We start from the raw sequence: 11446 nt of genomic DNA, 5'->3' as shown, positions 1-11446 counted from the left end.
GCTTCCTATTGAATTATCAGGCCACGTTCCATCACGCCAGGTGCACAAGAAGATGCTATGTTTACTGGCGAAGTGTCAGGCTGCAAATAAGAGTAAAAGGAGGCGCTTGGAAGGCCAAGGATTGCGCGGGACTGGACCCGCGAGGTCTGAATATGTTTCAGCTGGATTATATCCGAACGCGAAGAAATCCTCCTTTGTATCGTACAGTCCCAATGATGTCAATTATTCGAATGTCAGATATGATTGTTTAAAATGTATATTCCATGTTAATATTCTACTACGTATCTAAAACTGCTCCAGGAACCGCTGCCCTGCGCTGGCTTAACTCAGACAGTGATCATCAGGTGAAGAACAAGTCCCTTTATCAACTTTTCTAATGATTTGCTTTTGGGTTTGCAAGAATGGATAGCTTTCTCTGACCCAAGAATAATAGTGATTCAAGTCAGGGAAACGTCGCGAGGCAGCCAAGACGAAGCTATTAGGGTTATATTCGACGATAGCAAACTACGATAGTTGACGATTTGATACTAACTTGGACTTTAGCTTTTTCATTGAGTCCCAACATTTTGCATTTACTCAACATTGCACTGAAAAACAGGTTTAAAAGACGAAAACTTTAGGCTACAACTCGACGATCTATCCACAGGCTTTGAAGCTAGGATACAGCGAGGCTTTGATCTACTACGATAGAGAACAGGTGTGAAACATGAGTTATGGACCTCAGTTCTATTGGAAGTCTGAGAAGCCATGGGACCGGTCAATCCAGACCAAGCGCCAACCCCTCTTCGCCCGCGATGACCATTCATTCCACCACAAAGAGAAGCGTGGTCGCCCTGTTGGCAGGCGGGAGCTGAGCGAGAAGCACTACAGTGCCGCCATTCACTCTATGTTCTTCTTCGGCGCCAGCCCGCATCTTGACAATGTGCTCGGCAGCCCTCCCCAGCGACCGTATCCCAAGCTCCCTGCCCATAGGAGCCATTACCATCGCAACTGCAAGGGCCAACGCCGCTGGCTCCAAGACGAGACTTCCTACGATGTCGATGACTTGATGGGCGATATGGCAACCAACAATGTATGCGTGATCTTAGGGCAAATCATTTGTTGAATGAATTGATATGGAACAAAACTAAAGTGGCAATGATACGATTTGAGTTATGCAATCAAACATAAGTTGCGTAATAATTAATCAATGTGAATAACGTGGGAAAAAAGCAGAGATGCGGTGATGTGAATGGTACAAATAGTCTGATCTAAGTAAGTAGGTTGAACAGGGTGAATGTAATACTGAACTGAATTTACTGCATTGTGCACTGAAATTTACGAGCATAACAACTACATTCAATGCATCAGCGTTGAATTTAAGAATCTTTCCCATCCTTGAATTCTAACTTCCCTTCCTTTCCACAACCACTCCTCCGCAGACATCAATTCACCAACATCCTTCTTGTCTACACTACCCTTCATCATAAGGGTCTTCCATAATAGCACACATCGACTTTCTCGCAGCACATAGAAGCACTTTCTTGTTTCTACTGTCTTGTGGTTAGTATGGCGTTCGACGCCCTTCTAGCAGCCTTGCTGCTATTATGTGTGTATCCGTACACTCTCGTCTCTGCCTCATGGCATGGACATAACGTCTCTCTCCAGCATTGGCCCTCGATTCCCGGTTATGGCCCTCAAGTACGCAAAGCCAATTCCCCTCCTCCCAGATCGTTGAATATAGCAAATGCAGCTGACATTGGACTTCCCCGGATGCACAGCCCAATATGCCGTACATGGTTGATAACCAACATGACTTCTTCAACTGGTCCCCGAGTAAAGGTAAGAGCTCGTCGTTTGAAGGGAACTTGGAGGAACAGGTCAGTTGATATCGATTTTAGGAACCCAAGATGGCGCCTTTTGGCAGTACTCCGGTAGTTTCGACAACTTCATGAAGAACCTGCATGCCGGCAATATCACTCGGGGCGGCCACGGCCCGGGCTTGAAGCCTGTCGAGAACGACACATCCATTGTGACCAAATCTACACTTGACAACCGTGGCCACCCATCCCAGTCCGACTCGTCTTCATATTGGCTCGCTGGGCTCGCCCAATTCGGCTCTGTGAGTTGGCTATCTACGGTCGAAATTTGCATTTTGGCTAATAGCATGTACAGCAACCTCTTGCCGGCTCTGACTACAAGTTCTTCCGCAATGTAGTTGAAGACTACAAAGCCGATAATACCGGAGACACCGACACCACCGAGTCCATCAATGCAGCCATACAGGATGGGTCAAGATGTGGCAAGGACTGTGGCAGCACCACAACGAAGGGTGCAATCGTCTACTTTCCAGTTCGTCCCCCCAAAGTCTTATCACTCCTCACCGGACAGCTGACATTCAATCTTTAGGCCGGCACATACAAGATTTGCTCCCCGATTATCCAGTTCTACTACACGCAGTTCATTGGTGACCCCAACAACCCCCGGTTATCAAAGGATGTGATACATTCAAGGGCATGGCAATGATTGACACCGATCCTTACATCCCGGGGTGAGTCACGACCATTTATTGGTCTATCATATCACCTTCCAAATAAATTACTAACTGTTCTAAACAGCACTGGCAAGCAATGGTATATTAACCAGAACCAGTACTTCCGCCACATCAGAAATTTCGTTTTCGATATGACCGATATGCCACTATCCACAGCCGACAATGATCAAGCTTACGTCCCGACTGGCATCCATTGGCAAGCTGCCCAGGCTGTAAGTGGAGCCCTTTTCTACGTTTACCTCACGCTGCGAAGCTCGAGTGGGCCGCTGGGAAGATAACCATAGATACTGACCTCTCCCAGACGTCTCTTGAAAATTTCGTTTTCAATATGCCCAACGCCACGGATGTGAATTCGACGACTCACACAGGCATTTTCATGGAAAACGGAAGCGGTGGTTTTGTTTCAGGTCAGTTAAATTATCCCAAGTATCATCTACAGTTGCTAACCTTTCTTAGATCTCGTATGTATACCACCTGTCGGCTCTTCCAAGTACCATGCGCATACTGACAGTGGTAGGTGTTCATTGGAGGCGCCATCGGCTGGCGAGCTGGCTCTCAGCAGTACACCGCAAGGAACATCAAGTTCTACAACTGTCTGACTTCAGTCCAGATGGTCTGGGATTGGGGGTTCAACTGGCACGGCGTAAGTCCCTTCTCTTGCACACCACCTAAAGGTCTGAGGCATTAAACTGACTTGCATTCTCTAGGTCGAGGTCCATGGTGGCGCCATTGGCTTCAACATCAGCGGTAAAGGTGGTGACGGACGCCAAGGCATTGGCTCTGTATCCCTTATTGGTGGGTTTCCGAGTTTCTCTGCATATTTTGACAGGCCGCTGACTTCTTGGTGCAGATTGCAGCATCTCTGATGTCCCTACCGCTATCCTGACCAACGGGCTTGACGAATCACCCAACATTGTTTTGGACAATCTTCAGGTCAACAATGTTGGCAATGTGGTTCAAGTAGACGGCGGACAAACTTTGCTGAATGGTACGTATCAACCACCCCATCCCTTTGTTTCATCAATCATGAAGCTGATGAGTTGTTTGGTCACAGTTGGGACTTCGCCTTACCTTATCCACCTTTGGGCAGCTGGCAAACGCTATAGTGGCTCTGAGGGTTCTTCTACTTCAGGCAGCGAGGCACATGCTCCTCCCAAGGGGGCAGGCCTGCTTGATGCCGATGGAAAGCTCTATTCCAGGTCACGACCCCAGTATGAAGACCTACAGCCACTTGCATTTCTCGTCGCCACCCTCTCGGGCATTGCCAATGATGGCACCGGGGATCAGGCCGGTATCATCAACGCTTTCCTACAGAATGCAACGGAAGCCAACATGATTGCATATTTCCCGGCCGGCATATACCAGGTTGGAAGCACTGTCCTCGTCCCTACCGGATGTCGTATCCAGGGGTCCAGCTGGTCTCAGATCCGAGGCGCTGGGTTCTACTTTGCTGATATGCACAATCCCAAGGTCATGGTCCAAGTGGGTCAGAAGGGCGAGGTTGGCAACGTCGAGATCGTCGAAATGCTGTTCACTGTGGCTGGGTCCACTGCTGGAGCTATCCTCATGGAGTGGAATGTCGCCGCCGCCTCTCAGGGCTCTGCCGCCATGTGGGATTCCCATTTCCGTGTGGGCGGCGCCGCTGGAACCAGTCTGAGCGTCGCAGACTGTCCCAGTAACGCAACTATCCACCCAAATTGTTTTGCTGCTTCTATGATGCTCCATGTTACTCAGCAAGCATCTGGCTACTTTGAAAACGTTTGGGCATGGGTTGCTGACCAGTAAGCCTCCTGCTTGTCAAGCTGCTGTCGTCAAACATTATACTAACCTTAGCTCCAGCGACAACGACTTTAGTGGTGGTGATCCAGATGACGTAGCTGCCAAACAAGTCAGCGTGTATGGTGCACGCGGAAGTATGCTTAATACCCGTCACTAAGCCGCTTAGGAATCACTTGCTGACAATTATCCTGAATCACAGTACTAGTTGAGTCTGAGGGTCCTTCATGGTTCTACGGCTCCAGCTCCGAACATTCTGTGCTATATAACTACCAGTTCTACAACGCGAAGAACGTAGGTCCATTGAGCGAATCAATTGCAGGTAATTGATTTACATGTTCCATCCATGCTGACGAATCCTCATCTCCAGATTTATATAGGGCATCTCCAAACCGAATCACCTTATTTCCAGCCTGGACCTGTCGCGCCCCAGCCCTTTGCTCAGGCAAAGAGTTTCGCTGGCGACCCGAGTTTCGATGACTGTACATCAGATCTCTGCAGAGTGTCGTGGGGCATGCGAGTCATCGACTCCACGAACGTCACTGTTCACGGTGCTGGTATGTCAACCATTCTAATATCGTACGGGACGCATCAACTAACTATAATCAGGGCTGTACTCGTTCTTCAACGAATATAAACAAAACTGTACTGGCACATACAACTGCCAGGAACGTATTCTGGAAGTCCAAGGGTCGAACAATGTGGCCGTCTTTAATCTTTACACCCAAGGAGTCACGAAGATTGCCTCCGGGATCAAGTAAGCTTCTCGCCCATCATCATCGCATTGAAGCAGAATACTGACAGTCATCGCCTTTGCAGTGGCACGTCTATCTTCCAGAACGACACAAATCAAAGGTAAATGGTACTGGAATCTTATCACAAGTCCAGCTAACTAACGTGCATACAGAGGCACGACGACAGAAGTCAGCATTTGGCTGCCCCTCAATGGCACCGAGAATGCGGATATTGTCTATGTAGGGCCTGAGATCTGGAAAACTCCGAGTGTCTCATGCTCGCCACCCTGCATCTTGGTGCTACCTACTAGCCCGTTATCGTCGTCATCTACCATTGAGCCAGGCAATTATACGACAAGCCTGGAGTATGGAAGCCCCGGGACAACGACGATTGCCGGTGGACAGGTCATAGTAAGTCTACCCCTGCGTACAATTGATATTCAATTGTTGGCTGACTGATGTTTCAAAGACGACCTTCATCATTACTACGACTGTTGTCACTATTGACATCCCACCGTAAGTTCTTTCGAGCCCCATTTGACTTATACATCAATTCTGACAGATATCCACAGATTTACAATTGGCGGGATGCCATATTACAACCTTAACATCACCTCGACAGCGACAGGTGGTGGCTTCGTAGCAGAGCCCAGTGTTGAACTCCCCCAGTCGGCGTCCCATTGCCTGATGGAAAGGGTGGCACGACCACTCGCAGTCTGACCCTGCCACCGTGGCCTAAGATAAGCCAAGGTCCACCCGATGGTCTTGGCTGGCCCATGCCGAAGGACCCCTTTAGTATCCCCGGGCCGCCTAGGCCGCCGCATGGAGCACCCGACATCTCTACAAGCGACACATTCTTTATGCCATTCCGCACGAGCCTTTCGATTCCCGGGCCCACGGCTACCACCTTTACCTTGCCGTCGGAACCCATCTCCATCACAACAGTCGCATGTCCTCCGACTACAGAGCTGGCCTTCGATTCGCCGAAAACAACAGTGACTCTAGACCCCAGGCTGCACACGACCTTCTCATTCGGGTATCTGTGCCCGGTTTTCGTACCTCTTACCTTTCTGGGGCCATTCTCGGGGTTCTATGATATCGATTGTACTTTCAACACTTTTTGGAATTTTCTGACGCTACCTCCTCCGGCTCCGAAGACGACTCATTCCTTTGACCCTTTGGACCTGCCGCCCGTTACCGTATCATTCGGAGGCGGTGCGGGTGGCGCGCCAGCCACGACCTTCTCGCTAGAGGGATATGGTGGAGGGCCCTCAGCCCCTACGGTGACCATTGGAGGCGTCGAGCCAGGGGCAACACCCCAGACGTTCGTATTGCCTTGGTTCTTACAGCCTAAAATGACGACGTCCTCCACAGAGTCAACGACGGTAACATTGCCACCGGGGTTCCTGGGTTTGCCGTCGACGACTCTAAGCATGTGGGGCGCAGGAGGAGGACCACCACCGGCGACCCTGACTATAGGCGGTGCTCCCGCTCCCGATGGCTCGTCGCAGTCCACGGTCGTGCCTTTCGGTAAAAGCGGGTTTATGTGGTGGGCTCCGGCGACAACAGTCACGCTGACGGAACCTTACCAGGCAACGACCGTAACTGTGTACCCACCTGGAGATGAGTTCCCCTGGGCTATTGCCGTAACCCTGAACGGAGAGAACGGGACCCAGTCGAGGACAATAACGTTTGCAGATGGTGGATTAGCAAGCCCAACGACGATCACTCTCACCGAGCCCACGACCCTGACACTGGGGGAGGTTGGTTTAACTGGGGAGGCATAGCTGATGGTGATAATCCCGGATTTTCGCCCGCTCCGCCGCCGCCAGTGAGTATCTTTAGCTATAGTATCCCCCTTTCGATACACATCTCCCCTTATCACCGTGGCCAACATTTCAAAATGGAGAGCTAACGTTTCCTTGGTATAGACGCCCACTCGGACAGATCCCCTGCCTGTCTGGCAGACGTGGCCTGCAGGAGAGATTTATCCCATTTACAATAAGGACGACCCCGAAACGGAAGGGTATGATGACGGTCCGAAAATTCATTGCATTGACTTTCTATTGTTTAAGGTATGTCCGTAAATAAAGACGGTGCTTGGGCGTTCTGCTAACTTATTACTTTTAGTGGTGCCCCTCTGGTATTACTTTCCCGAAACTCTGGGGGTGGCATATCAATTTCCCCCCAGGAGTCTACCCCCCGTGAGTGAGCGTCTGGACTAATGCTAAGGAAAATTGCACTTACTGACAGTTCCTCTCTCTGGGATACAGTGGACCTCCTCCGGGTGGCATCCTCAATCTACCAAATATACAATTCAAGATTTCAGGAAACCTGCCGGATTGGCCCAAGATTACGTAAGGCGCAGAACCCATCTTCCTCGTGGACTAATTATAGGCTGACAAGAAGCAATAGCATTGGATGGGACAACAAAATGACCTACAACTCGGAGGAGTATTCCACGAGTTGTATGACCCGGACCGCTGACATTTGCTCCATCACGACTTCTGTCCATGTCGAGTCCAGCAAGACCAGCCGGTCTACCATAACGGGGTCCTGTGAAACAATAACAGGGTGCGAGCCGGTATGTAAAGTGGCGTCCATCACTTTATTGTTCAGCGCTAATATCCGTTCTTCTTATAGTTGGAAACCACCATGGAGACGGCCATCACGACCACGGCAACTCCCACTTCCACGACAAGTTCTTCGACGTCAAGCTCGAGCAGTGCCTGTCAGCCTACGGCAAGCGGTAATATGCTCGTAAGTTCTCGGGAATATGCTACTCTGGTGCTCGACCGCTGCTCTTGCGAAGACTCCCTATGCTAACATTTGGTCACAGAATGTATTTAGTCCCCAAAGCACTTTGTCTAGCTCTGTGTACTCATTCGACGGGCAATATATGGGCGACTTTACTAACAAGTGTGGATTAGGTATGCCTCAACGACGCAATCGTCTATCCAAAAGACCCTGAAGACGTTGGTGAGATCCCAGATATCTTGACCAACTACACCAGCAAGTATCATACAGTCGCGGCCAACGAACTCACCGGCTTTTACTGGGTCCCAGCACTCGATCATGAGACATACCTGCAACTGATGGATTCGGTAAGTAAAACCATCGCCTCACTGCACACTCGTCCAGTACTGTCCATACTAAGTAGAGGATAACTGACAACAATATACCCCATCAGCCCGACGTCGATGGAGTCGACTATTACGAGCAGAGGAATGTTGCTTTCCCTGGTGCGACTGATGATACTGGCCTGCTTCCTGATTTCGACCCCGGCACCTACAATGTTCGCTTAGAATCGCCTGACAACCTTACCAGGCCGCTTGGTAACGCGGTTTCCCGTGCCAGAATAACGCCTCAATGGATCTACTGGTGGGAGGTGGCCGTACCATCTCTGCCTTACTTCCAGCCTATGTGTTCTGCGTTGAGCTATACATGCGCATGGGACAAAACAAATGCAATGACGGGTTATACCTACTATTCAGACCCGGACGGGGGCTACGATTCTGAGAATGAAAGAGGCTGGACGGTTTATGTGATATCCGAAAACGGGACCTTCATTAACCATAATGTAAGTTTCGAATTGGCTGAATCTCCCAGCAACCATTTCGATGTGGATTGCTATCGGCGGTGCCAGGCGGAAGTTCATGATATGTGAGGGCTCTTAGCTAACCATCCCCTTTCATATTACAGGAATTCAGGGGCAAAGAGGTCGTGAGGCTTCAAGATGATACGCTCTTCAGCAACGAGCCGCCTCGCTTAGGGGGCGCTAACGCAAGCGAATACACACACGGAGCCGGAGTAATGGCGCATATAAACGGAAAGAGCTTGGGTACCTGCCCCAGGTGTAGGGTCGTCTACACCACGGGTAGAGTCTACAATAGGTATCCCACCAATTATCCCGGCCCAATTAAGTTCCTTTCACAGCTGTACCAGGTATATTACGATATAAACAATGGCAAGAGCGTGGTAGATAAAGCCGTCATTAACTTCAGCTGGGTGGGTAAGTTTTCAACCCCTTCAACCACGTCGAATGATCTCAGCAAAGGTTCATACAGGCACTAACCAAGTTCTGAATAGTAAAAACACACTTAGCAAATGCTAACCTAATCAGCGCATTACGTAAGTGAAAGAGGGATTAAGTTCGTTCGACGACTACTGATCAGGTTTGACACTTCGTTCTCATCAGTTTTCATATTGCGAAAACTAGATAGAAAGGGTATTGTCATGGTGGCTGCGTCAGGCAACTTCGCGATCGAAGAAGGCAGGCCTATTAACGCGTGGCCCGCACGGTTTGCCGCCCCAAACAGACGGCTCGGGTACTTGAAGAACATGATCGTTGTTGGCGCAACAACTGAGAACGGTACCACTACCGAATGGGGCCAAGAATCGCCGTGGATGACGACATTCGCGCCTGCCCAGAGAGTCCACAACCCTAGTGACCCAGCTAATCACAACAGAGAGCCCAGTTGGTATCATTTTCGGAACGGAACCTCATTCGGTAAGAAATACATTTTATTACTAACCGTGAAGTTAAATCAAAGCTGATAGTTTGCTTCTAGCTGCACCGAATGTTGCAGGCGTCGTTGCATACTGGCGCTCCTTACCGGGTCCGTTTCATGAGGCGCTGAAGAAACCCGCAAATGTCAAGAAGCTGGTAACCTACTTTCATCATCGCTACGACATCATTGATTATCCGACGCTTCGCAAGAGACAGATAGCTGAAATCGATAAACGCCCCGTTATCTGGAACGGCCAGGTTCAGTGGTTCAATTATTCCGCCCAAGAGGTGCAGACCATGAGCTGCTTGAAGGATTGGGACACCCGAGGCGTGTGGGACTACGAACAAGTTTGCGCAGGCCTCGACCCGAATATGGACGAAATGCCTGACGACGATGGTCAAAGCGTCGACCCTGAGGACTGTTCCGTCCCAGCCGACGAGTCGATATCTTTAGGGAGTTCGCGCGGGAGCTCGTGCGAGCGGCCGCCCGTGATGCCCGACGAGCAGTCCCTCACCTTCTCGTCGGCCACGGTGGCGCAGCCAACCTGCTCCGCGGCCGGGGCCTGCGGCGGCACGCTGTGCAGCGGGTACTACTGCGCGCCCAGCCCGTCGGGGACGCCGCCCGACCACCAAGACCCCCAGGACCCGAACAACGGCCAGCCCGTCTCGTCGAGCACTGTGAGCGTCAGCTGGAGCACCGAGCCGCCCGCGCCCGCCGCTCTCAGCAGCTGGACATCGATCGCCGTGCAATCCTCGACCAGCACGGCCCCATCTGACACTGGCACGGATACACCCACTGGGACCACGTCCGCCGGCCCTGCGGCCACGACCGACTGCGACGACCAGTGCAAGCTCGACAATGGTTACCCTTGCAACTGCAACGAGGATGGCTGCGACGACCAGTCGCCTTCCTGTTGCTCCACCGCCACCTGTCCGCTCTGCTTCTGCTCGGATACTGATTGTACCCCCGACTCGCCCACGTGCTGCAACACACAATCATGCCAATGGTCCTGGACCGGCGGCGGCGGTGGCAACAAGAAGGCGGCCATATCGCGCCAGCTGAGCGACAGGCTGGCCGGCCTTGGCAACTCGTCTACCGCAGTCTACGGCTTGTGGTCGCACCACACCAACGACACCAATGGCCTGTCAATGCGCATTGCGGGATACAACGGGAGAATGACGGCTGGGAGCGTCTGCAAAGAGTCGCCCGTATGGTCCGCCGCCTCCGCCCTGCTCGGCAATGACACCAAGCCAGACGCTGGACTGCTGACCTGGTACTCCAACCTCACCGTCTTCGGAGACACGTGCAGCTATCTTGCCGGCGTGTCGAGCTACGCCAGTGTTGCTGCTGGTGCCAAGGTTGGGGCTCTCACGTGTAGCAAGTGGTCTACTGCCAACTGTTTCCGGGCTAACCACACTAATGTCCATGACTGCGGAACCGAGAGGGTTGCTCAGGAACTGGTGTGCCAATTCTAGTGGAGAGTTTGGTGAGATAGATATGCGGACTTGAGCATGGGGATATCGCGAGTTGAACACAACTCTGGTTTATGGATGGGAAAGAGCTTCGAGATTCATCGGGTGGCACCCATTCGATAGGTAGCTACAATTCAAGATTGATGAACTAGATCTCTTGCTTCCCTATTGGTGCTGAATGTTCTCTGTGCCAATGTGATATTAGAGTATCTGACTGTGGGTCGGATTTAGCTTTCGTGGGTTCGGACGAACGGGGATGCGGTTTTAGTGCACACCCTTATTTTGACGACCTCCCAATGACCATCCTTTATCAATGATAGTCCATGTCCATTCGGTTGAACTAGCCATATCCGCAATGTATTAATAGACAAAACAGTTATTCAGGCAGCGAAGTGCGCTAAGCCACACTATCATACCAAG

General features: G+C 51.1%; 1 protein-coding gene across 1 annotated transcript; it reads left to right on the top strand.

Moving 5' to 3' along the window:
* Positions 1-706: 706 nt before the first annotated feature.
* PG998_014909 (glucan -beta-glucosidase protein) lies at positions 707-11029 on the top strand (the record flags this gene model as incomplete). Its single annotated transcript, XM_066881725.1, has 32 exons — positions 707-1072; positions 1761-1821; positions 1881-2101; positions 2155-2331; positions 2389-2465; positions 2598-2745; positions 2835-2940; positions 2990-3046; positions 3139-3176; positions 3241-3328; positions 3384-3521; positions 3588-4314; positions 4373-4446; positions 4512-4631; positions 4690-4866; positions 4919-5066; positions 5114-5164; positions 5217-5454; positions 5513-5559; positions 5616-5711; positions 5759-6806; positions 6975-7118; positions 7174-7247; positions 7317-7400; positions 7459-7511; positions 7617-7627; positions 7687-7803; positions 7974-8147; positions 8234-8623; positions 9167-9174; positions 9219-9553; positions 9615-11029. 32 exons carry the CDS (start codon positions 707-709, stop codon positions 11027-11029), a joined length of 7008 nt encoding a protein of 2335 aa, XP_066723270.1.
* Between the last annotated feature and the right edge of the window lie 417 nt (positions 11030-11446).

Source organism: Apiospora kogelbergensis (assembly GCF_038363985.1).
Source record: "Apiospora kogelbergensis strain CBS 113332 chromosome Unknown utg000016l_segment0_segment0, whole genome shotgun sequence".
Classification (NCBI taxonomy): Eukaryota; Fungi; Ascomycota; class Sordariomycetes; order Amphisphaeriales; family Apiosporaceae; genus Apiospora; species Apiospora kogelbergensis.
This window is presented reverse-complemented; position numbering and strand designations above follow the sequence as displayed.